Raw genomic sequence first — 27,210 nt, 5'->3', positions numbered from 1 at the left:
TAACGGTCCGCCGATGTTATCAATTTATATTCAGACAAATTGATAGAGTGTAGTATCCAACAGCTCAGCATTTAAGTGCTTACGCTCGAATTACATGGAAAAAAATTTGCTTACGCGGATACACGCGGCAGTGCAAAAGTGTGCAAGGGTAACAGAATCTACTGCAAATACCCTGCGATTCCTGGAAAGGAGTCATGCCATTAACGAGGAGGATGTCAGTCGGATTAACCCCATGGTTCGCATTTTTACGTTGCCTACTATGCATGATACATGATTAAAAATATAAATTTTTATTCTGTGCTCTGCGTGGTCGGAGCGTAAGCGTTAATCGTCGTAATAGGGATAAACATGCTCGAGAGAATGTCAATAAATGACCTAAGGTTTGCTTAGGAGATCAGGATTACGAGAAAATTAATGAGAAAAACTATTGCTATGTAGAGGAATATGTACTTGAGCCGCAGCAAGAAGCGTGTTCACCGTAATGAAAACACTCGCGTGCATGACAGATCTTGCTTTTCATTACATCAACTGGATCATCGCTAAATACGTCCGTTTACTCACATCGTGATCATTTTAATTTCCACAAACGAGAATCGCGAGTTGCGTCGCATGCAATTTGCGTTCCATTAATTCTAGCAGTGTATCCAGTGCCCGAGCAGAATTCCCGGAATAATCGAGGATGCATTCTGCTCGTGTAAGATCTTCATCCGGTGGCTGGATGCGTCGTTGCGCCAGAATTACAGAAGCTAATAATAGAGAACGAGATGTGTACTGAATTTCCGCAAAATTTCTGGGGTAAGGGGAAAAGGCAGGAAAACGTCAGCAGGTAACTGCACACGAGCGAGTCAGGTCAGCCAGGTAAAGCAGGCAAACAGGCGAGCGAGCGGACGGACGGGCAAGCAGGCGGACAGGCGGGTCTCCTTCTTTACGAGCGACGGAGCGAAGAGGACAGAAAGTGCGGCAGTTCGAGAGGGAGGTCGGAAAACACGCGCAGGCGTCTCTACTACCCTCCATCGTGGCGCCTCCGTTCTCCGCGCGCCCCTTACTCGCCGTCGGCTCACCCTCGCTCGGCCGACTTCCCCGACTCACCCTCCGCTCGGAGCGTTGCTCGTTGCGCCTCGGTCAATCCGCGAGCAGTATGGCGCTACGCGCTCCGGCACGGCAACGTACGTAGCGGTGCCGTCACCCTCGTTCACCGTGTCCGTCCACAGTCGCGTCGGCTTGCCGACGCGTCCCTGGCGCGGGGTGAAATCCGCGCGCGAATTACGATTGTCGATAATGCGCGATTGGATCGTGCGTCCCACATTCCGGGGTAAAGCGAGATTGTAGAAAGACACGATCAGTGAGGAAGAGCGAGAGAGAGAGAGGGAAAGAGAGAGAAATTAGAGAAAGATCGAAGTGACGAAAAGAGCTCGAGACATTTTCAGGGGGTGGCAAACGAGTGACGGCGGTCTCACCGCGTTGATATGCAACCGCATGCATCGCGTCGGACCCGACGGCGGTCTTGGACGACGACCGGGTAATATAGCGCGCGCAGCGCGTTGTAGTATAACGAAAGGCTTCCCTCCGCGCCGCGCGGTGTACAATAAAGGGTGGTGATCGAGAATGACGGTCCCATCGGCGATCAACAGCACCAACGGTACCGGCGACAACGTCACGACCACGTTCGACGAGAAGACAACGACGTCTCAGGTAACCAAGACGATACAGACAACAGCGGCGAGTTCACGGATTGGTCGCACGTGTCCAGGCGCCGCTTAGGACAGCGATGTGAGAGGGTTGCGAACTCTGTCGCACAGAACAGTCACCACAGAGACTCAGAGGAAAGCGCGAAGAGAGGGCAAGCAGTTAGCGGGGAGTTGCACCCAGCTGATCGCCGACGAGCGCGACGGGACGCGCGCGCGGCATGCCTCTCGTTAATTAAGACCGCGTGCTTTCCGTCTCCTCTTGCTTAGTACACCCCCGAACAACCGCTGCATCGGACCGCGAGATAGAGCGGCTACGTCTGCAAGATGGCATGCCCATTCTCCGGTGGACGCTTCAAGGTTCAGGTCACCAGGAACGACAGCAGCAAGGATGGAGATCAGGTTCGCAAGTTCTCCCGGATCCGACAGGACGAGGGCGACAAGCCGTTACGACAATCGTCGGTTCAGATCACGTCGTCGCTGCTGGGAGAGGACGGCGACGACCTCGAGGACACACAGACGCTCAACCTGAAACACCTAAGAGCCGCGGTCACCCTCCTGACTAACCCTTTGGTATTGAACAAATAACTATTCTGATCTCTCAGCGTCTTTCAGCTGCTGGTTTCGTATACACGTTCCTCCTCACGTGGCCAAGTCACGCTGTACCTTTACCGCCATCCCCCCGCGTTGTTGATAGATCTGATAGATGCTGATAGATTAATCGTTTCTTCCTTAAAAGTAGCGAGAGGTAGATAAGGTAGAGGTAGATAAGCATTGCATGCGCGTCTCCAAGTCCTTAGACAAAATTAAAGACGCAAAAGCGCCAAAGAAACAGCTCTGTGACGCTCCCAAGTACCAGCTCGGTTTTGTACGCTCGGCTTTTCTGCCGATGAGTTCAAAGTCGGATTAGCACAGGCGCTGACACGCAATTGGTTTACAGTTCACTTGAGATTCTCATTCCACTTTGCGCGGAAAGGACGCGTACACGTCCTCTTCACAGCACGCGCGAGTCTCCGCTTCCTCCACCGTGTCTTTGAAAGCCGGTATTATCGCGAATACGACCAAGTCCCGTTCTCAAAAGGCAGGGACGATCGCGATAAACGAGACGGCGAATCGGGGTCGTTTTGACGCGCGACACTTACGGCGTGCCGGACGGCTGAATTTATATTTATCGCCTCGACCTAAATATCGGACGGATAAATTCAGGCGACACTCATCTCGATTTAACTCGATTTAACTTAACCAAGAGAACGCGAGATGCATCGCGAGTCAACAACATTCGAGTGGTTTCTGTATACCAATCCGATGTATACCCGTCCGATGATCCGATGAAATAATCTCTTATTGCTATCCAATCCTCCGCTACAAGCATATGAAACCACGCGCGTCCGTGCCGATCGCTATTTATGGCAACACGGAGACTCCTCACATTCTCTTCTTTTTATTATACAGAAATCGCTATCAAACTTCCCATAGATGCGCGCGCACGATCGTATACGGAGATCGCCCATGGGAATCGTGGCAGTTTTTCATTGAGAACTGGGTCAGAAATATGTAATAAATCTCAGCGAAAAGTTTCCTGCCGTCCCCGTTAGAGAAAGCGGGAGTTTCTAAGTTCCTCCTCCGCGCGGAAGCAAACCGCGTTAGCGACTCACGCGAGCGGTCCCAATGTTTTCGAAGCCAGGTACCGGGAGCTTTTCTGCCACAAAGCTGTCTGCATTAAACTTGGCTGGCACGGAAGTCTCGCTGCTTCCGGTAATGCGTATTGCTTTCATGATGCCTTTCTTGCAGCTTTTGCACAACTTGTGTAGCGAATTACGTCGTAAGAGCAACCAGCGAGGACGTCGTATTTTCGACAAGCGTTTTGAATTGTTCAAGCCATCTCTGACAATCAGGAATAACACTTCTTGTTGACATGTAATTACAAAATTAATGATACTTTGTTAGCGTGATATCAATAGATTGATACTAAGCTAACAAACATAGTTTCTTCATGAAAAGATAATATTTTCTTGCGGATATATCCGTCTTGGAAAATATCTGTTCTGTTGGGGACAATCGTGCACATCCTTGCTATCTCTCTTGTTATCGGTGAGATAGCATCGGTAATTTTTGATCATTGAATTGCAGTAATTCGGCAGCCCCTCCTCGCCATCCAATCACGTTAGATTGATTCCCCTGGGATGTATCTGTACTTGGCAAATGTCATTGGTATTTCAAGGGGTTAACGGCGTTTGATGGCAGATTAAGGGAGATGGGAATGCCGGCACTTAAGGCGATAACGCCGAGTGCAAATCCAGGGAGGTGTTGAGCCACGCACACAACTCGGCATCAATGTTCAATTCCGCGTGTAGGACGAGTCGAGCGGTGGAAATGAGTAGTTTCTCGCGAGAATGGGCACGCGAAGGCGACCGTGACGCCAAACTTTGTATTAACGAGTGAAATCGAACGCGTCCCACGATACTCGTCGCATTATGTCACAGTCCCGCGCGATGGAAATGATTCCTCCGCGATAGGGACGCGCACCGCTCTTCCCAAGACTCCTGGCTGGCGGTCTGAACAAACGCAGAATAATTAAAATCGCATTTACAATTGATTTTAAACAGGTCGAGAAAGTCGAAGTAAAGAGTCACCGCGAATACGAACAGAAAACGCTGAGACTTATATTTTTTATTACAATTGATATTTATCTGAAGGATACAATCGTGGAAAACTTTCGGATCCTCTCGTTCTCCAGCGATAATGAGATCTCTGGAAACGCCAGGTGTCAGGTGGCGATCGGATGGCAGAGCCGTTCTCCGGAATCAAACGTCACCGAAATGAACTTTCGACGAGATCAAATCAGGTTCGGGGTTTCGTTATCGATTGAACTTTCAACGACAGTTCAGGGCGAGACAATGATTCGTGAAGCGGCGAGTGTCGTTTAATCCGCGTGGCGAGAGACGCGACTTTCTAATATTGGATTCTAATCGACAGATACGAGAACGGGAGTAGGACGAGTTTCAAACCATTGGAAATCCTACGGCGCAGTGGTCGATCGAAATCCTCAACTCCAACAAGGCGAAACGACGTCACGTCTCCACACGTGCGTGGGTTCGGTCATTTCATTAAACTCTTCTGATCGTGTAAAAGCGCGTTACTACAAATCACGTCTCATTAGGCGCGAATGCAGTTACTTGAAAATTATATAACCGCGATTCGAGAATTCGATCGCCAATTTGCGGTAACACAGTTACTGGTTTCGAGTGCAATCTCGACAAGCGCTCTGCAACTGTGCAATGTCCTAGTGTGTCACGGAAATCAATAAACCTGCAGGATGCGGTTTTGACATGAAGCTGCGAGATTCTGTAACGCGAATCGCTCTTCCGTGCGCGAGCACAAAAATGTGGCACTGTCGCGTCGCAAAAATCCTCCGCGTTCGCATTTTCTCCAGCCTCGCGTGGTAAATAATAGTTAGACCCATGGAACGTTTGCCACACCCTGGATTCTCTTTACCGCGAAAACCCACGAGCTGGCCACACGTAGCTTGAGATAGCATGGAACCGGGGATTCGGCGCAGCCTCACGCTAAAAGGGTCAAGAGCAATTAGTGGTGGCGTGGTGGGTGGGGAATACAAGATTGCCTTGCAACATGTAAAACGGCCGAGTGTTCCTCCGCTGGTCGCAAACAGCGCACGGTGAGCGCCGTACGAACGGTTTTCCCTCCGAAACGGATGAATAAATGACACGAAGGGCGGAACGTTACGAATCGTTAATGCACCGCGGTGAGCGCACTCTAAAACGAGCGCAAGAGTTTCGCAGGAGTTATTAGCTCGGCAGAATGCCGTCCGGCAGTCCACGACGTTGGTCTTTCTATTGACTTCCGCTTTAATCTCTCCAAATGAAAAGAGACGTTCCTCCAAGGACGACCCAAGATATTCCTGGTGTAATGAATGTCACTCGCGCGCACGATTCCACGGGAGAATTCAGGTGCCGCCCTACGGCTTATCGCTCTGGTCCAGCAGGGAGCGAGCATCGAGAGAGAAAATCCATACGGAAAAGTCCATTCCGATACGCGGGAAATTAATACAATGCGTTCAAGGAATAAAAAAAAGGAAAAAGAGGGGAAAGTAGGTATATCGAATGAGGGTGGAACTGAGAGTGCCGCGGGATTAGAATTGGATTCCACGTGCACAATGGCAGCGCGACGGTAAAGGCGGATCGCAAATTCCCGATGCAATTAATCGTAACGAGCGTGGGTATCGAAGTATCGTTCTCCGCAGTTGCATCTCTGGCTTTTTTGCTGCCCGAGTGCAAGGCGAGAGGCGGTAGCGCGGCGCGAAGTCGACGGGAGAGAAAAGATGAGGCCAGCGCGTTTAAAAGCGCCCTGCAACCGCCGGCTATTTCTCACTTGCTGAAGTATTGAATTTTTTTACGGCGGCATCGCCGAGAAATTCTTTTGTGCGTCTAAGAGTGCGCGTCGTAAACGAGCATTAAGCGGATTATTTCACTAATCCCGGGGGTGCGGGTATTAAACGAGCCATTTCTAACAGCGGCAGCTTTTTAAATACTATGTCGTGAGAAACGCCCGTTCGCAGTACGCGAGGAACTTCCGCGGCACGTACACTCTGGCATGTCGTGTCTGACCCGACATAGCGTGCATCTCCTCGATCGTCGACGCGGAGCACCACAATGATGTATCATGCGGCCGCTGTTAATCGAGAGGTCGGACCTGATATTGGGGCGAGAACCTATTGGCGCGTTTCACCTCCCGTGGGAGGTTTAGGAAAATAATTACGTAATATCAGCGCGACGCGGATGTTAATTACGATTTAATAAACGCCGGGCTAGTATCCGGTGGGAGATGACGAACCAAATAGATGTATGTACATATGTATATATATACATATATCTATATTCTACGGGAGCTCCACGTCCCGTGTTTTATTAAATTTCATCCGATACCGGATGCGCGTGCGGATATTTTTAACGCAATATATCTGTGTCGAATCATATCAATGGCGCGTGATCGATGCGTAATATTAATGTTTTAAGCTTCCTGCGAAAAGCCGGAACACCGCGTATCCGGCGACCGATGTCGAATATCACGTATAAATTCGCGGGATCGGGGAGAATGCAGTTGCCACGCCGATAGCCGCCGCGCTATATCGCGCCACTTGGGAACTTGGAGCGCCTGCCGCTACCTGTCGCATGCACGGGGCTAAAATTAAACGTCCACGCGGAAAAGGCACGGCGGGGAGGCGCGAAGCGCCGGAAAATTTTAATCACACCTACAAGCTTGAGGTATCAGCCGGGATTATCAGGTATTACTTAAATGGAGATTTCGGATCAGCGACCCCAAGCCTCGATTTCAAGAGATTACTCTCGGGATAACGTGGGGGAGAAAAAAAATGCATATCGTGCCGATTATCGCGAGAATGGCACAGGCGTAATTACTGCTAATCGGAGAACGCGAAATTGCGTTACGTTTACCTGGAATCGCCGACTAATACTGGGATATCGCCGGCTATTAGCGTGCACACTTCCGCAGTTCTCGGAAAGAAAAGCTGTAATAACTCACGACGCGACAATGTTGCCTTCCTCGGCCGTAGCTGGCGGTCGGAAGTTAATCGCACGCTCGTTGCAATGCAAAATACGTCTCTTTAGAAACGATCGATATATCCGTCGTTTCTAACGGCGCTGCCACCTCCCCCCAACGACGCCGGGGTGGTAATCGTAAGGGCCGTAAATGCACTTCCGTCGGATACCACGTTACCGTCTGCCATGCTACCGCGCTGTTATGGAAATATCCACGATCGATTCGATGAATTTGCATAACACGCATGTTCCTCCGCGTCCCCGCTACCTCTATTAACCCTGCACATATTTTTACGACGGGACCGCATTTGTGATGGATGAGGCTCATTGCGCGACGCTGCTTCAGCGTGGACGAATGATCGCGGGACGCGCAATTCCTCCGCAGACGATGCCGGCGATGCTCTCGTGGCCATTACGGCGAGAAATATGCCGGATCGATAAATGCTCGGCGGATATTCTTCCACGTCGAATGGTCTCAAGTGGATGTAACGCGGGAAACGCGAGCTTGAATGAAAGTTCCGTTTGCGGGGTGAGCGGGAAATTATGTCGCTGAAAGATACTCGGCGGTAAATTTAATAAAAGCCGCATCTCCTCGCTGCCATAAATATCACCCTCAAATTGGGGTTTAACCGAATTTCCGGTCTCTTTGCTAGCCGCGCGCTGGCCCCGAAGTCTGCATGAAATAAATACGTTCGCCGCCGTAAGCGAGCATGAATGCAAATATTGTTGTAGTCTGAGTAAATTTGAGGCAATTTATGTGCCGGGCTCGTGTTTGTCTCGATCGGAACATAAATACTACGTCACGCTAGGGGGAAGCGTCCAACTTTTTCCCAAGTGACGTTGCAATATGCACCTCGTATGAAAATCCCAGCGGACTAGCCGTGTATATTCGTATATCAATTGCATTTTTATACTGAATTCGCGGCAGTTCTGTTTGTTACGGCTTTATGCCACGGAAATGGCTTATAGAAAATTCAATGCGCTGCATATGCGGATATAGTCGTTTATACGTATGCCGATACGCTCGACAACATGGAACAATCGGGATGTCCCAGAAGAGAAAAAAATTTGTTCGCCTGCGCAAATTATACCTATATAGATTTTCTGTTATGTCATAATTCGCTTCCTCCGTAACGTCCGACGTGTCCCCCATGTTCACTTATTACAATCATTTAACTTAGGGTGGGTCTCATTAAACTCGAAAACTCGGCTGTGCAAATACTGTTCGTGCCTTAACTCTATGTTACCCGGGACCAGTTGGATGTTACGGCTTCACGGCTCCGGAAAGTTGCATGTGATATTCCGTTTGACATGGGGAAAGACGCGGCAACGGAAATACCGTAATCTTGTAACGCCCTACCGAAGTTGACTGGGAATCATGGTTCAGATCGTAAGCCAGTGGAATAATGCACATCAAGTTTCATCTCTTTTGCGAATCCGGACATGTGCACGCGCGGCGCACGTACACGAGGGATCGCGACCCCGTCTATTATTCTACGGATAACTTTTCAGCGGATGGTTTTTCTTTCGGATTTCTTTTGGATTCGCCGCAAACCATATAATTTCGTTTGCCATCTTCGTATCTTCGTATCGCGGTATCTTCCTTGAAGTATCTTGCTTGCTGAATTGTCGAACGCTGTCAACGAAGAATTTATTTCTTTGCCGAAAACCACCGCTAAAAATAGCGATGCAGGCTTCATAAAACTACGCGGTAATTTTCGCAAAGGGGCGAGCACGTTCACAGTGTATCTTGGTTAACCACGCGGCATTCATTCTTGGGGTTGCCGGGTTCTTCATTAAAGGAACGTTCTACGTCACAAGATTAATCCTTTCCCTTGGCTCTCTATTTTCTCGAGCATGGCGTTCCTTTGCACTCTGTAGTGCGGACTTGAGTGCTTTATGAGATACCGGATTTCTCTGAGCGATTGCGTGCGCCGCGTGAAAGGGTCGTTTAATGATGTACGTAACAAAATCTCGCGCAACATGCTCATTTCGAGAACACTGAGGAGAAAAGAACGAGACTAGTTTAATGAGACAAGGCCGACGATGACGATTCCTCCACGTTCGGGATCGTCGTCGCTGCAAATGTCATCATGGTGTAACGAAGATCGTAATTGTCGTCTCTGTGATGCATAAACATGGGAGTTAACTAATGGAAGGATACAACTGGGTTACTCGAGCGGTTCGGAGCGTGGCACGAACGACCATTGCGTCGCCAAAAGTAATTAAACTACGCCATTCAACGGAGGGTTCATATACCCATTACAGGGCTTAGCATTTCGTGGGCTGCAATTGCGAGACAATACGCTCGATTGTTCCAACCGGTTGGTGTATAGTTGTGCCTTGGCCGGCGTACAAACCACTGTGTACGTACACGTAACTACGTACACACGAATACACGGTGACTCGCAAAACGAGTTGCATTTTGTCACGGGGAATTCGAGAGACGCGACGCTCGACGCTTCCGGCTAATCATCGTTACCGTGAATGACACATCGGCAGAGACAAGCTTTATAGGAGATGGGCGAGGATGGATCGACACGGGAGGAGACCTCGTAGAGGACCTCCATTCCGGCGGACGAATTGGATGGACGCGATAGAAACTTCGTTACTTAGTTAAATTGACGGAAATCAAGTTTTCCTCTCCTACTTGCGGAAAATCACGCCGAATCGTGAACACGAAAGCATGCAGCTGTGTCAGGTTGATGGCCGAAACTCTCGCCGCTCTCGACGTCGATGGATTTTGCGCAATTGGCCTATAAATGTACTCGCGCGAGGATTGTAAGATTTTTTAATGCGTGATTTTCAAGGCAGATTTTATTTAGCTGGAAATTTTAGCTGCAAATTGCATTGTTCGAAGGATTATGCACGCGAGGCGCGATGTCATAATTTTCGTTTTCTCTCGTTTTCATCAAAAAACGCGCAATTTTATTCCATCACGAAACGACGAGTATTGTGATTCGCGACGCGTCTTCGCGCGGCGGAAACGTCACGTTTTGTGAGAAATAAATTACACATTAATTCGAGCGTGAACTTTGTACGGTTCCATCGCGGATACACGTGTTTCTACGTGTCTACAACATTTCTACAACAGTAATTTGCTTCTCATCGTTTATTCTCTTCTCCTTCCGACAAGGTTGTATGAATAATTTTATCGTCCACGAAAGTGCTTGGCAAAATGAAAGTATTGGTTGCATCAGCGTTATCGGGATAATCGTCACTTCTCAGATCTGCGTCGCCACTGTGAAATATTCAAAATTTGAGAATAAAGAAAAATACCACCTCCCCGTGTATTAAGTCACTTAAGTGCCTCTCGTAATAGCCCGCGGTGCACTTACTCCGATTCCTCGAAGCCGCCACGGAGCATAATGGAGACGGCCAACTTTCGATGCAATGAAAATATTAGCTGACGGTCTCCCGCAACGGAATACCGTAAGTCTCACTTAAGCTCGGTACAATTACGCGATAATTGTTTGAGGGCATCATCACTGAAACATGTGACGCGTGTCCCGCATTTTATTTTCTCTTACATAATAATCGTGTTACGGTAAAAGTTGAGTCACTGCCTTACAACGATAAAGCTTCGCCAGTGGAACTCGAAATTATCAACTTCAATTATAACGACGATAAAAATATATATCCGTCGATTACTGGAACTGGGTCTCGCCCAAGTGCTCCGAAAGCTTGTCGACGATGCGGTCTTTTTTTAACAATCGGCCAACGTAATACTTCCCACGAGCATGTATAAACTGACAAACATGTCATTTCGCATGAATGTCTCGGCGTCCTTTCACAAGTAGTTTAAATGACCTTCCCTCCGCCATTCTAGAGTGACCTCCATCGATTTTGGCTCCAATCGGAATGTGACTACCGAAGCGTTCGTTGAACAGCATTTTGCATTGCCAGATTCTCCCGGTTTCTGTCTCGCTCTTTCTCTACTTTTTCACTTATACCAAAAAAGAAATATATTCATGAAATGAAAAAAAATTTATTCATGCTTTGCGGCTTTCATGAGTGCAATCGACTGAAGAAATATTTTTGAAAACTCTGTCTCTCCCGTTTTTGATCTCTCTCTCTCTCTCTCTCTTTCTCTTCGGCATGGCCCTGGTGTAAATAAATAGGTCAATCGATCTACAATCGAATTAAATTGCCAATTACATTTTTTCACTTGTCCGTTTGATATTTATTTCAACGTGATATTCCATAAAATTTCTTCTCTGTCGAGAGTGTGCAACCGTCTCTTTCCTTCCTGGAAAGTTAGAAAGTAATTTAGCTACTCATGCGCGAACCACTAATTAAACTGCTTTTCTCCATTTTCTTCATTTTTATATACATAATTTTATTCCATCAGTCGCAGTTTGCACACTGTACTATCGTCGGACAAGGTAAAAATTAAGATGCGGTGGACTCAATGTGGCTGCAAACAATCGACGTCGCACAATACGCCACACGCTAACACGTGGCATCTGGAAACGCAATTATCCAGATCTACCGTGGAATTGTTCTCCATGAGCGCGCATATTTAATTCGTATTATCACGAGTCTCAATACGCGAGCGAGATTAACTCGTTAGCCCGGTTTTCTGCAGATCAAGCCCGGCACAGTTCCCGCGACGTGGCCCATACCCGATTATTAATAAACGCCGGTACATAATTCATACAATCCCGCCGAGAGAAAGAAAGAGAGAGAGAGAGAGAGAGAGAAAGAGAGAGAGAGAGAGAGAGAGAGAGAGAGAGAGAGAGAGAGAGAGAACTAACCAGCGTTTAAAGCTTAACTAATCGCGTACTCCCAATAGATTATATTAAAACTTTGAAGCTGATTACGACATCGGTTCGAGCAATTTGCATTCGTGATCCATCGGTCCAAAATTCCCGTATTACCGTGCACGTACATTATTCGCTTCGATATTTTATTTTGCCGGAACGTTGCTGTATCTTTTTTTAAAAATATCATCGTGAAAACTGATGCAATAAATAAATAACGCTGGCAGTTGTCGCAAAACACCTTTTTACATCATTTTCGTGTTGTGCAGACTATTGATTACTTCGGCTACTATCTCTCGCGGTCTGCCGATACGAATGGATATCACCTGTCAGTTGTAGTGGATAATGTCATTTGTTGGATATCATTTTGACAAATTGTTATCTGCCGAGTGAATCCGCCGAAACGGAATACCCAAATCAAAGGAAACTTCCTTGCCCATGCGAAAATATCGAGTCCCGCGCGAAAAACTCTGTGTGCCATTTACAGGTTGATAAATTTCCTCCAGCTTTCGGAATATGCAAAACCTTCTTGACAGCTCCAACGAAACATCGTCTGCATCTTTTTCTTTAAGTGCGCTTTTCGCGCGACGTAAAAATTCAGCACGTTTAATCCTATTTACGCGAGAGAAGCTTGCAAGATTGCTGAAAACAATGCGTTTTGCAATTTATGTTTCACCCTGCGCGATTTGTTATATCTCACAGTATTAACAAAGCGTTACTTAAAGCGGTATTGAAAATTTCAACGTTCAATATTCAATACTCAATATAATTCCATTGAATATTCGAGGAGATTTATAACTATAAAAGTTATAGCTTTATGAATTCTTCATCACGCGCGCAGTGCTCGAAACACGCGCAAGCAACCATTCATGATTATTCGTAATCCGACGGTGTTAATCGTGCATCTCTATGAATTCATGTAAGAGTTGAGCCAGAAAATAACATCGTTTCCAATGTCGTTTAAGCACCGGCAATCACGCGGTTAATGTCTCATATGAGTGCTCGCAAGCGCCATTCTCTTGAGAAGAATTGCTCGTACAAGCGTACCAAATGGAGCAATAATTCTCAATGTAAAATTCCGGCCGTAATTTAATGGCGGAGACCTAGGTATTATGCAATATCGAATTATTAGCGACTCACTAACGCAATAATCGTACCGGATGCACTCACAGGATGTCGTTAAGCTTGGACTTTTATATATTTTTAGCATAACTTGTGATGTTGCAACATCATCTTTCTGCCGTGATGATAGGGTAACTCTATGTGCGAATTTTTCACGCGCATTTACGAAAACCGCATACATCCCCCGATAAAAGTTCGGAATTACCACGTGCAGACACTGAATTATGCACCTGCGAGTTTACAACATGCTATTTATATGCATACGGTGCATTCACAAATGGTACATTTTGCATGTTTAACTTAATTCATAATGCTTAATTTTATAAACAATAATAGAATTTTATTTTATGTAAATGGTCATTATCACGTTTTTACACACAATTTTCATAAAAGATTTTGCATGCTACTCCTGATGAAAATTTATGATATGTTTTAACGTCTGTACAATATAAATGTAACTATTAATATTTTAATTATTTTATTACTTCTTCCTAAGAGTAAACTAATTAAGTTATACGTTAATTAATTTTATGATTAATCTGAAATAGATAATAATGAAATAAATTTATTTAGCAGTTATTCCTTTATTCTCTATTATTATTGTAGAACGAGGTGGTGGCTGTGGCGCTAGAAGCTCTATTAAATAAACATGAGATACCTCTTCCAACATCGGCAATGTCATCTTTGTGAGTATATTCATTAAAAATATTCTTCATTAATATGGAAATTACGTGTTATTTGTTGGAGAAAGTGAAATATATTAATTATTGGTATTGGTCATAATATAATCATTTATTTTATTTTAACTTTTCCGCTGCAAAGGTAGCTAAAGCCACATTATTTAGTAATTAATTAATTAATTTAATTCACAATGTTTTTTGGCTATACTAATAAACATTATTTAGTAATTAATTAATGAAATTCACAATGTTTTTTGGCTATGCGAATAAACGAAGTGCTCTCTGCTTCCGTCATGTTACCAACTATGCAAAAGTATAAATATCGCACAACACTTTCCACGAGATAATATCCTCTCTTAAAAATCCGTTAAATTATATTACATGTCGAACGAGTAAACTTGTTATGTAATTAAAGTTATCTACTTGAAACAAAATAAAATGACAATGCCATTAAACAATACTGAGAGTTCAAAAAGAATGCAAATTGATCATTCATAATTTACATATCGATGTAAGGAAGATTACATTGTGTATAAACTGATTTAATATGAATTTAATTAAACGCGCGCGGTCTCCAATACAATGCGCGCACAAAAATTCCTCTGATTAACGTGCTTAAATGAACGCGATTAAATTTCCACATCAATTTTTACATTCAACAGTAAAACAATTCTATATTCGTAAAAACATATTTGATTCGATTATCGACAAGAGCAAAATGATATTCTTACCAATCACATGATTATTCAATGCACACAGGACTCAGCAGTGATATTATAATATATTGTTTTACATTTCAGAGAAAAACTTCTAAGTAACGCTGAGGAAGAGGAGAACTATAATTTACTGGAGGACATTTACGAGACCCTGAATTACGATTGCGGTAAGTGATGTGACATTTACAATCGAATGATGATAGAAATATGCTACTCTTATAAAAACGAAAAGCTGCTAGGTACGATATAGTTGAACAGAGAGTTTTTGGAAGTACACTCGTTGCCTTGACTTGGTGTCTTTACGGTGCAGCTCGACCGCATTCACTTTGTGGCGGAACAAGTTTTTCACAAGTTTCTCCTTTTTTATTTTAACTACATAGTGCACATGAGAACGGTGCGAGCTCCTGGTACTTGCAAGCACGCGAGCCCTCTTTCCGTACCGATACAGCGAACACATTTAAAATAAAAAGGAAAAAAAAAGGAAAAGGATCCGCTGCGTCGCAAAGTAGCTTCGGTGTACGGTCATGGTCAAAACGCTTGTCTCAAGTATGCACGTTAATTCCACGAGCGCATCCGTGACCGTTCATCACTGTCACAAGGACGATTGATGCACATATCGATTTTAAATAATACCTACCTTTTATTACCTGCTACGTTTAACGTTGATCGTCCCGAACGTTAAGACGTCCATGAAACGTCGGAACGCGTTTGAACAGACGAAATTGCATGATCTTATTGCAGAGGCTTACTGCGCAATTCCAAGATGCGACAAAATACCTTGAGATACCGTACGTTATATTTCGTGGCAAAACGTTATCGTTATGCAACTTTTGCGTTTTTCGCAATTGTACCTTGAGCACCATTGTTTGCTTTGATTTGGCCGCACGGCTGATAACGCGAGAATCCGTTAATGCGGGCTTGACCGAGTTTTTGATTGAATGAGCGCGCGGAAATACAAGCACGAGAACCAATCGCGTATTTACCACGCCTCTAATGAAATATCCCGCAACCAAGGTAATAACAATGTAATCTATCAATTAACCAATTGGTACAGTGAGGTTTTTTTTCGATCCTCCTCCTCCTCCTCCTCTCTGTTACCCCTGTTGGAAGAATTAATGGATTTCTCTGGAGAATGGAGAAGAACGAACTTGGCGTGGCTCGTGAAAGAAGCGTTACTATACTACGAACGATCAGATTCTACACGAGCATCTTCGAAATATCCGACGTGCTCGTTTTACGCTCGTGTTCACAACAGACATTAAAGCGTGTAAAATGTGTGCAGGCTATGAACGTTGTTATCGTTAGAAATAAAGCTCGGGCTCAGACAGCTGTCTCTTTTTCGCATTGAAATTATTTCAGCTTTACTAAACGTGCTCTCCCGCGTCCCGGATCCTTGGTTACGCGCTCCACTTTCCCTAGCAACTGCATCGCGGCTGCAATCTGCCGTCGTACGATAATGTTTCTAATTTCATCCTGCGTTTTAATTCACCCGACACCAGCCACGCGCGTTTTCGGCTCCAATTTGGACTGCAGCACAGTAGCAGCAGCAGCAGCCGCAGCAGCAGCGACGGAGATTATCTCCGGCGGAAAAAGTAACGCTGATGTGCACCAGAAAAATTAACGTCGTGATGCCATATAAAGGTACCGCAAGAGAGAAATGAAGAAAAAAATAAAGCGCTCGCATAATTTCGAAATACTTTTTAAAATTTTTGACTACATTACACGCTACAGGTGAAATACAATTTCTGCGGCGCTTCTTTCTCCTTTCATCCTCCGCACACGGTGGTCTGATAGGACCTGGGAAACTAGTACATCGAATCTTCGAGACGGTGTCTGCTGTCACAGGAACCGGGACTATTAGGCAACGGCGCACCTTTATCGATACTCGGGTCACACGATTTGATATGATTTTAACGAGGACGCTGTTGCAGGGCGGATAGACTGCACAAATAGAGCCATGTATAGACCATGTGTGAAGGTTTCCTGGCGTTGACGGAGCCACCTCTCGCCGGGGGTAGGGTAATACGTACTCCGAGAGATTAATGAACTAGATGAGCCTGGTCTCGGAAAATCGTGTTTGCTATATGGTGTCTCGCCGCTATACGCCAACTCGTATCTTATGCACGCAAGCACAGAGCGTCTTATTGATTCAAGTCCGTGCGCGCGATGATAGAGTCGGCTGCCTTTCCCGTACGAATTCGAGAAACTCTTGTGAGCCAGCTCTGCGAATTTGTCATGTCATTTGTATAGAGCGCGTCGCAGCAACGTGTAAGGATAATCTTGTATTATAAATGGTCGACCCTGAGGGGTAAATAGGTAGGCTTGGCGAACGCGGATGAGACTGCTAAGTCTTCCGCGCGGAAAGTGGAACGAAGGATGCGCGCGGGGCGCAACTGAATATTTCATCGGTAGCACCTAGGAAAGCTGCGGAAAGCAGAAACGAAAAATTGTATTCTCTTTCGTAGAAGAGTGCCGTGCCGCGTTTCCCGCGTCATGAAAGCTCCAACTTGGAACAATAACCGCGTTATACCACGGCTATTGTATATCGTGTATCGCAATACAATTTCGCAGCTTTCAAATTCCATTGTGCGCTCGCGTGCGCGCGAACCAGCTCGTACCATCTATATATCCTTCGCCTCGCTTAGTGGTGCATTAACATTTTTGTGACGCGTTTTCGCGTGTTGTAGATACGATTTACGATTTTCTCTCTCCTTGAAAATGTTTTTTTCGCGTAACATACATATTTTATAATTACAGATTTTATCACATCGGCGTCGGCGTCGGCGAATCGCTCCATTATATATAATACTCTCTCGTGCTTTCAATGACAAGCGCGTTTATGTTTATTAACGGTAATTAACTAATATTATATAATATTATATAAAGTTATATTACTTTATATAATTTATTATTAAAGTATATGATTTATATACTTTATATAATTATTACTTTATATAATATTATACATCGGTGAATGCATCAGAAGAGCAAGAAGATATCTTTGAGAACTTTGCAAATCACAACTTGCGACAAATTCAGCTTACTTGCTAACAACGACGAACACATGCGGAATAGCACATTTATTTTAGAACGCCAGTTGAAACAAACGAGTCGTACTCCTTCGAAAGAAGTAAGGTTGTTAAAGTCTCTTCAAAAAGTTATTAGAAAGTTATGTTGGCTGTCACTCTCTTGAAACACTCGCCTGTAACTGGCAATCATGAACAGCGGTGTAACAGACTTGGAAACGTCTGCAGATTGCACATAAAAGTTAAATTACACAAAAGTTCTTTATTCTTCCGTAATTGTATTAAAGGGAAAAATGTGCGTTGAATTAGAAAAAAAATGTACAAATATGCAAATACGAAAAATTGATGAGATAACTGATATTTTTTACGTTAGAGCACGTGATAACACGTGAGCAGAATTTTTTTTCGTTCAATATCATGCATCGCTGAATTTTCAGAACGAGTGTCTGTACTCTAAATATGCATTTTTTATTCGCAATGAAATAGAAAAACGTACAGTTTGCGTAACACGTAAAATTTGGAATAACATTCGAACAACTTTCTCTGAATAATTTACAAACTCGAAGCCACGGGAGCTTCAAGTCGTCGATCGCGCTGGCAACTCGTAAACCCCGTAACGGACATCGTGTGTCTCAATGATCCAAAGGGGATCGAGGAGGATCGGGAACGGTTGTTTGACAGCAAGGCGGACTGTCAGATGCTTTTGCGCGATCCTTCATCTTGAAGCGCATGTTAACCCAATTTGCATTCGGCAGCGTGTTCGAGTACTGTAGTTACAGTGGAGCGCGCTTCAGAAGCGTCCCATTAATCATCGCGGACAATCGATATGCGCATGCAATGTATTCGGATCTGACTTCCTGATCGGGAACCCGTGAATAGGGCCTCGGTCGTGGCCAAACGAACGAAGACAACGGGTCGGCCGTCGTGCGGGAATAACGCGGTCTTTGTCGACTAATAGTCCGTCCGGCACGCGAGACGCATCGCGAACGGAATTTAACGCTCGTAACTTGGAAATATGGTGTGCCTCTAACGCAATAAAGAGCCCGCGGGGCCGCGGTATTACGTAACCGCATTAGAGAACGTGAAGAACATTGTGCTGAGGGTATCCGCACGCTTGCCCACTCGCTCGCTCGCTCGCGCGCAAACGTCCACCCTCTTCCTCGTGTGCGTGCGATTATGCGAAACATGTGTTTACCCGCTATAAAACGCGCAACGCACCGTGCTCGCCTCCCCGTTAAATATATCGCCAACTTACCTCCGCCGGTGCGTCAAGACACTTCTTTGACGAGACGATAGCGGCACGTACATGGCCGTTCGCGGTCGAGGTGATCCTCCAAGCATGTAATCCTGGAAAAAGAGCAAGGGTAGCGTAGCGAGTACTCTCAAGTTCAAACAAAATCGCCCTGTGCCTAGCTCTCTCACTCCTTCCAGCTCTTTTTGTCCTTCGCTCTCTACTTTTTTTTTCTGGAACAGAAGGGCGTACACCGTAAAGAAATTACCACCCCGATGGAGTCCCTTTCCTCCCTTCTCTCGGCCGCGTTAGCGACCACGACGGCTCTTGAATGCCGAAGTTCATGCTTGGTAAAAGCGCATGCCGTGCGATTTTAACGCAATTAATATGCGATTCGATATGTTGCGTGTGTGCGCGCAAACAAGAATAGCGACGGGGGTACGTAATTATACACGACATATAATTAATAAACGCGAACGCAATAATGAATTGATAATCTGTTTACTTTGCAATTCTCATATTGCAACATTAAAATCGGCAAACCGTTAAATTCGCGTGCACTCGCGATCGCCACACAAGAGCTTATCGCCCGCTGACAAATGCGTATCGTCGTTCATCAAGCGAGCGGAAAACTCGTATTTCCCCGACTCATGAGGATACCCCGGGACAAGACAAATCGCGACGAGCGCAAGCTGCACGTTACTCCCACCCTGTGATCGTGGCCCCTTTTCGCAAGCCCTTTCGCAAGCAAGCCCTTTCGCCTGCAGAGTGAGCACATCGCATTTCGTATACGCGACAGGAAGTGCTCGTAGGCGGTGGCTGTCGGAGCGAGAGGGAGACCCGCCCGTATCACCGTAATGCAATCTCGAGAGAAACCCCAGGACCCCAGGACCTCCCTGTCTCTGTAGGTATACAGGACGCTGGACCATTTGCTGGATTGACTTACGAAGGGTCTTCTTACGCTCACGATAGCACACGACACAAAACACGACGGAGTCGACGTCGCGGAAACGTGTAAAGGGACGCGATTCACGACGTTTCCACACACGTTCACGTTGGTGGGAAGACACGCACCAGACGGACCAACGATCGACCCAGATGGATGCTTCGCCTTGCGCGTATCGTCGTGACCCAGAAAACAGCGAAACCACCGAAAACCTCCTCGAATTAATCCCACGCGCGATAAGCATCGGCTGTATAAATCGCCGGTAACGTTTTCATTTCCGGGCACGTATCGCCGCGCAATCGCCGGCAAACATTTGCGATGCTTCGCCGCGTGATCTGGCACGTCCATCGGATAATGGCACCGTTCCCGGTGCATTTAATGGGAGAGTGACGTAACGACGAGACCTCGCGTGCGAAATGTTTGCGGTTGAGGTTCGGGAATATCGTCGGTGGTTGGCCGGTCTTCGCCTAGGCGAGAACCCGTCGATTAAAGGGCATTCGTCAGCTAAAAACCCATCGATTCGACCCGGGTTTGTCGCGCGACACCGACATGAGCTCGCCGCGCGATATTCAGAATGGTCGGCCGGGCGTATCATCGAGCGCCCGACCACGCAACCACTATTATAATTATCGTATTTTCATAGCGATATCTCGATGTAGAGCGATTCGACCAGGGAACTCCAGGCCGCGACCCTTGTTCACCGGCCGTCTATTTCCGGATTTATGCAAGGGAGTAAATCCGACCGCATCGAGTTCCATAGAGCTGGAGCTCTCTACATGCGCTATCAATCCCGCGAGAGATTCGTCCGCGTTTCTACATCCGCGACGATTCACTGTTCAATATCACGTTAAGCACTCGCGCGTGCGATGAACATTTTTGCGGATGAATAGACTCGTCAGGATGCAAAGGGTAAGATTCGAGAGAACACGACGTTACTGTCGACCAACTCGGCGCAAACACGAGATAGCTCGCTGCACGAGAGAGGATTATTTGCGATAAATTTTTATTTGTTCCGTAAAGAGGCTTTATAAATAGCTGCATGTGCTTCGTATCGGTTGTTTACGGAGCTCCTCGGCGTGTCGCAAGGAGGGAAGTAAACGGTCCCTGCTGAGTGACACGAGACGCGAGATTCCCTCGCGGCGGATTAATGTTTGCGGAACTTTTACAGACGTCGACGTGAACGCGTTCTTCGATCACCTCGGCCAGGAGGTGATCGCGTGGGCTTGCGTGGGTCTCTTGGAGCGGGCCTTTCGTTGCCTTGGGAACGATCTCACCGCCTTCCTGACCACGCTCGACGGTGTGAACGACGTTGTCCAGCATCAGTCCGGCTCGGAAGCTGAGGCCGAGTTTGTGTGTATCGCCACGCCGGAAGCACTGGAGCTACACTTCACCACCGACCACCCCTCCATAGCCTATCTGCTGGTCGGCAGTCTAAAGGGTATCGCCAGGCAGTTCTATAATGATCAAGCCGACGTGTATATCCTGCCGGATCCTTACAACACGAAGTTTTTTAGGTAAATCTTTGTTGATCGCCTCGGCCTGCCTTATTGCCTACTACCGGCTTCATTGCCGAGCTTCGATTTTACTTTTGTGGATAGCGCGGCTTTCCAGTCAGCCGCGGATTTTAATTTCCGTCTCTTTCCAGTCCGATTTTGACAAACGCCGGCAGGCATAAAGAATCGCTATCGGAGCGTAAGAGCAAAGCGAGGTGAAGGACGAGTATTTCCCAGCTCGATTATCTCCGCGTTTAACGGAGAAAATACGAGAAATTGTTATCAAACATCACGCGCGAGCGAGCTTTCCGCAACTGCAACGAGTACAAAGGATCGTGTTACCTCATTTCGAAGTGACACAATTTCGGTCTGCGCCGTGCGAGTCCGTAGCTACTTGTATAACATCAAAAAGCAAAGAGAGGACGATAGAGGAAAATTATCAAGGGAGAATATGAAATTAAAGTGATAGAAAAAACGCGAGAGGAGTAAAAATTAATGGGACACCAACATCAGCAATTATGACACACGATTAATGATCCCTTGAATATTTACCGAAATTTTTCAATCCACTCGTAATTAGGTGCTCAGTTTTGACGGATTTTTGACGGATATGCACATCAACGTCAGCTGCAAAGGCGAACCGTGAAATTCAGTCAGCTGGTCGATCAATCGAAATGATGCCTCGATATAAACTTTAATAAGCGCCGTATCCGCTTTTGCGAATCTCCCGATGATTGCACATAAATGTCGCTTCTTACGCAAATAATTTATGCGTCGCGCGTGCAAATAATTTATTCATTTATATGCCGTTTGTTATTTACACGAACAATCGCGCATTTAACGCGAAATTCCCGATCGCGCGATACGTCCGCGCTGCATATAAAGCCGAATCGCGTATTGAAACACGACCACCACAAAGAAACACCGAAATTATTGTATCCATCTGTCCAGCTATTTATCGCATGTTGCATGTTGCGCGCTTTTGCATAGGGCAATCAACGTCCCGCCTCGCGGCCGGATCGCGTGTACCGAAATAATCTGACGCGTGTGCAAGCGGAATATAATTCGCGCAGATAGGCGAAGACACCGCGCATGCAGCCAGTCCAAACCTTTCGTTTAAACAAATATTGATTCCCGGCAGCGGCGGACAAATGTTTGACGATAGATGCGGCAGTCCAGCCGGAGTCACGTTAATTCTGAGCGCACGAGGCCGGACGAGGGCACGAGGCGCGCGCGAGCATGTAAATGACGTGCGAAACACCGTCACCGCACATCGCTTACATTTCCGAGTTTAATTAAACGTTTCGCGGGAACAGCGAGCGCTGGTTAAGCTCGACACCCGCAGCAGCGCCCGGATCCGATAGTAATTGTCTCCGCTGGAATTGGCGTATGATATCGACGCAAGAAATGCCGATCCTCCATTTCCCCGTCTCTACGTAGCTATATTATGTGAGCAAGCTTCGCGTATCGATACTAGATATCCGGTATAGTCACGTCGAATTGTTCCACGCCCGCACATTGCTCATTAATGTCTGCGGCAAGAGCGACGTTCTCCTCTTGCTGGACATCCCCCGTGAATTTTTACGGAGAGCGACGTGTCTTCACTCGCCCACTCGATCGTTACAGATACCGCATCACTCCGGAGCGTTACAGCGAACGACCGGATGTGGCCGACGCAAATGACGACTCTGACGTGCTGTCGTCCGCCTTCCGTCCACTCTCCGCCGAGGCAACGGATCTCCGTATGGGGGTAGCGAGCTTCTGCAAGGCGTTCCCGTGGCACTTCGTGGTCGATCGTCAGCTGGAGCTCGTGCAGCTCGGCGTCGGTTTCATGAGGATCTTCGGCCACCACCTGAACCGCCACGGCCGCGAGATATCCACGTATTTCGCCTTCACGCGGCCCCACGGGGTCACTTTGACCTTCCACGAGATCCTGAAACGAGCGAATACGCCGTTCATCCTGACCCTCCAGAGGCCCCACGGCATCGACAAATATCCCGCGGAGGTAAACGCACGTAAACAGGGTTAAACACGCGCGGTACGATCGACTTGCGAGCCCTCCCGGCGAGCCGGGAATTTGCAAATAAAAGCGGACTCGAGGCTCCTCGCGGGAGCGGTATTCAGTCGATGACCACACGAAACTCTCTCTCACTGCACGAATTATCGTATCGTGTCCCGTATCGTGCGTCGATAACGAATCAATTCGCTTCTCCAGTAAATTATTGCAGGGCGTTATTGCAGGGCCTGGAGATGAAGGGTCAGATGGTACATTGTCCAGAGTCGGACTCGATTCTGTTCGTGAGTTCGCCGTTCTTGAACGGTCTGGAGGGCTTAACAGGTCGAGGACTCTTCATTTCTGATATTCCACTTCACGACGCTACGAGGGACGTCATACTCGTCGGCGAGCAAGCCAGAGCACAGGTGGAAACATTCATACACGATTCTACTCGCTCGTAAATAAGTCAAGTGAAAAGCTCGTACTTTGAGCCGGTCTCATTAATGGTTGGTCATTATTTCATTATGACGGCGCGCAATAATTCACGTTGTCTGTCGCGTAATTAAGATAACATCGACATTCTATTATATATATATGCTACCATAATGCCCGCATCGAGCGCAATGCTGAGTAATCTCCTTTCAGGACGGCTTAAGGAGACGTATGGACAAATTGAAGAGCTCCATAGAAGAAGCCAACTTGGCGGTCGATGCGGAACGGGAAAAGAATGTCAGCCTTCTACATCTCATATTTCCACCGGATATTGCGAAGCGCCTGTGGCTGGGTAAATTACAACGATCTATATCCGATCATATATATATATATAGTGATATCTTCAGCTTCTTTTCTTAAATGTCCGTCTTTAGCGTCGACGTTCAGTGTAACGCAAATGAATAGATGAAAGTGGAAAAATGCTATAAAATACTAATATGAGTTTATTCGGCGAGCATTGTTTGAGTATACTCTAACAAATATTTACGTATAATTGCAAAAGGAAAAAACTCAAGTATAAATTAGTGTTTTAATCATTTAGGAGAGACTATCGAGGCGAAGACATATCCGGACGTGACGATGCTGTTCAGCGACATAGTTGGGTTCACAGCCATCTGTGCTACCGCGACACCAATGATGGTCATCAATATGCTACAAAATCTTTACGAGCAATTTGATATCTTCTGCGGTCAGTTAGATGTGTACAAGGTGCGTTCTGGGGTGCGGAAATATGTAGAAAATCTTTTGATGCGTTTACTATACATTTATCTTTCACATCCGGTTTAATCATTATAGCTGCTATTTATATATATTATTAATTGAAATTTTATCATTTATTCTTTGAAGACTCATTGATAAATTATATTGAAATGTTTTCTTTTTTGAGCGCTAGAAAAATCATTCTCAATTTATCATTTGATCATAAAAGAGATAAGATATTTTTAACAGTTACGAGAGAGTTACGTGGAATTTTATAAATATCTTAAAAACGTTTGTTTCACCGATAAGTTCAGATTTATCTCTCTCTCTCGTGGAGCGATGCTGCCATCTATGGGGCGCTGAGCGAACTGAGACAGCACTCATACAATTCCTCATCATTTTTTATCGCTATCAGCCATTTTGTATTCCAACAATAGAAAATAATATATAAGATAAGGGTGACGTAACGTAATAGAATGAGACGGCTATTTCATTCGTATCAATTTAATTTAATTCATCGAGAAATTCTAATATTATCACAGATGATTGTCTGTAACGGCTGCCATTATGTGCCGGCATGAATGGGAGCTGCGCATCGATTTTATTTATTTTATTTTTATTTTATTTATTTAAAGTTTAACGAGAAAGAAAATCTTTCTAGTACAATACCAATTTAAACAGAGTAAATACCAATTATCATACCAAATACTATACCAATTTAAACAGCAGAATTAATATAACATTTAACATTTTGACAAATATCTCTAAATATTTATGAATTAATGACTATCGACCAACACTAGAAAATATTTGAAAGAAATAAATCAGAATTTAGATAATTTTTATAAATAACGAGTCAGGACTTCTTTTATTGTGTTTGAATCCGCCGTACAACAATTGTATTTTAAACATTTTATTTTATTCTTGTACGAACAGGTAGAAACGATTGGCGATGCCTATTGCGTTGCATGCGGCCTTCATCGTAATACCAATACACACGCGCAACAAATTGCTTGGATGGGCCTAAAGATGATACAGACGTGCTCTCATCACTTGACTCACGAAGGCAAGCCAATAAAGGTATTACACGTGATGACTACACGATTACAGATAAAATCGTGCTCACACGCGACTCTGCTACAATTTTCCTTCGTCATTCGATGCTGACGATAATAGCGTAGTTAACGCCGTATCATTTCATTTTGTGCACTTTGCCATATCATAAAACAGCAATTGCAATTCCATTCCATTCCATTCCATTCGTGGAACGTAATGCTGGGATAAAAACGTTTAATAATATGGTACAACGAACGTTAGCGTCGACGATTGCGACTGAATAGTATCTTGTTTCATATTCACACTCGTGTTCTAAAATGTCATGTGCAGCGATGTTTAAAATTCTGCGGTTCTCCGAAAGCATTTTATATATTGTATAATTGTTATTTTTTAAATGTTAAAAACATTTTTATAAATGTAATTGTATTTTGTACAACACGGATCACAATGAGGATTTCCAATATTGTATCATAAGAGGCCCCTCTCCGGTAGCGTTTCTCCTTCAATTTTAATCTCTTTTACAATTTCTAATTGTGTCGATAAGTCGTTTTTTACTTCGCACTCGAGAACGACGATCGGTATAGCAGGCACGGTTCTCTCTCTCTCTCTCTCTCTCTCTCTCTCTCTCTCTCTTTCTGCCCCTCTTCCTCTTTCTCTTTCTTGCCCTCTTTCGCGATGTGCCGTGTCTGAAAGTTTTTCAATTGCAGAATATTTTTGATTATTGCATATCTATTCAGGCAGGTATTCCGTTGTTTATTATTCCCGCCTTGAACGCTATTAAAACTTTTCCCATTTAAAGTATTTCTTAACTGCGATAACAAACGCGAAGAAAACGCGCCAAGCCACCCTCCACTTGCATCAATGTCGAAGCCAAGCTACGCGGGGCTTGTCTTGCTCTTTATATTTTTTTCATTCATATCATTTTTAGTCTTATATGTTCACCAAACGTTAGATGAATCATCGGAGCCTTCCATCGACTCGCTCATGATTCTCCTCTTTGCTATCCCCTCAGATGCGCATCGGCATTCACACGGGGATGGTGTTGGCGGGGGTCGTCGGCAAGAAGATGCCCCGATACTGTCTCTTCGGGCATAACGTCACGCTGGCGAACAGATTCGAGTCAACGAGCGAGCCGCTTCGCGTCAACGTTAGCCCGACTACGTACCTGTACGTGAGGAGGACACTCGCGTTTTCCATTCACATTACCATCGTTAACGTTCACCTTTTTCGCCTTTTTCGCAGGTGCTTAATACAAAGATCGGGATTCATACTGGAACCGCGGACCAAGGACAATCTACCCAAGGGGTTGCCGGCCAGCGTGTCGGGCACGTGTTACTTCCTGAATGGGTACCAGCATGACGACGTCGACGCGGGTGAGCCCCTCAATGTGCACATCCAGGCCGCAATCACGGAGCTCGGAATCAGTAGTAATATGTAGATGGCTGCTGAGAGGTCCGCACCGCGCACCGACGAAGCCGCATCGCTGATCATGTGTGTTTAATGATGTTAGCGTCGATAATAGGGCGACGCCGCACCCGACATTACGATACGACAGATCGATGTACGTGAGCTCTCAAGCTGGCACTAAAGGCTACATTAAGGGCATGGCGCTAATTGTACGAATGCAATCGCGAATGAGACCTTGCGCGGATATACTATTTATACGCAGAGTCTTAGATTGTAATCATTATATACTTATTAAAATATAAGAGCAAAGTAAAACACTCCA

At 45.7% G+C, this 27,210-nt stretch overlaps 1 protein-coding gene across 1 annotated transcript; it reads left to right on the top strand.

Annotated features, from left to right (window-relative positions):
- Positions 1 to 1,101: 1,101 nt before the first annotated feature.
- Positions 1,102 to 27,210, top strand: LOC105279309 (head-specific guanylate cyclase). Its single transcript, XM_011338982.3, has 11 exons — positions 1,102 to 2,258; positions 13,753 to 13,832; positions 14,627 to 14,709; positions 20,914 to 21,259; positions 22,865 to 23,243; positions 23,480 to 23,659; positions 23,880 to 24,018; positions 24,268 to 24,434; positions 25,362 to 25,505; positions 26,494 to 26,648; positions 26,724 to 27,210. The coding sequence occupies exons 1-11, from the start codon at positions 2,013 to 2,015 to the stop codon at positions 26,917 to 26,919; spliced, it is 2,115 nt and encodes a 704-aa protein (XP_011337284.1). The 5' UTR covers positions 1,102 to 2,012; the 3' UTR covers positions 26,920 to 27,210.

This window comes from Ooceraea biroi, chromosome 5 (genome assembly GCF_003672135.1).
Source record: "Ooceraea biroi isolate clonal line C1 chromosome 5, Obir_v5.4, whole genome shotgun sequence".
NCBI classification, from domain to species: domain Eukaryota; kingdom Metazoa; phylum Arthropoda; class Insecta; order Hymenoptera; family Formicidae; genus Ooceraea; species Ooceraea biroi.
This window is presented reverse-complemented; position numbering and strand designations above follow the sequence as displayed.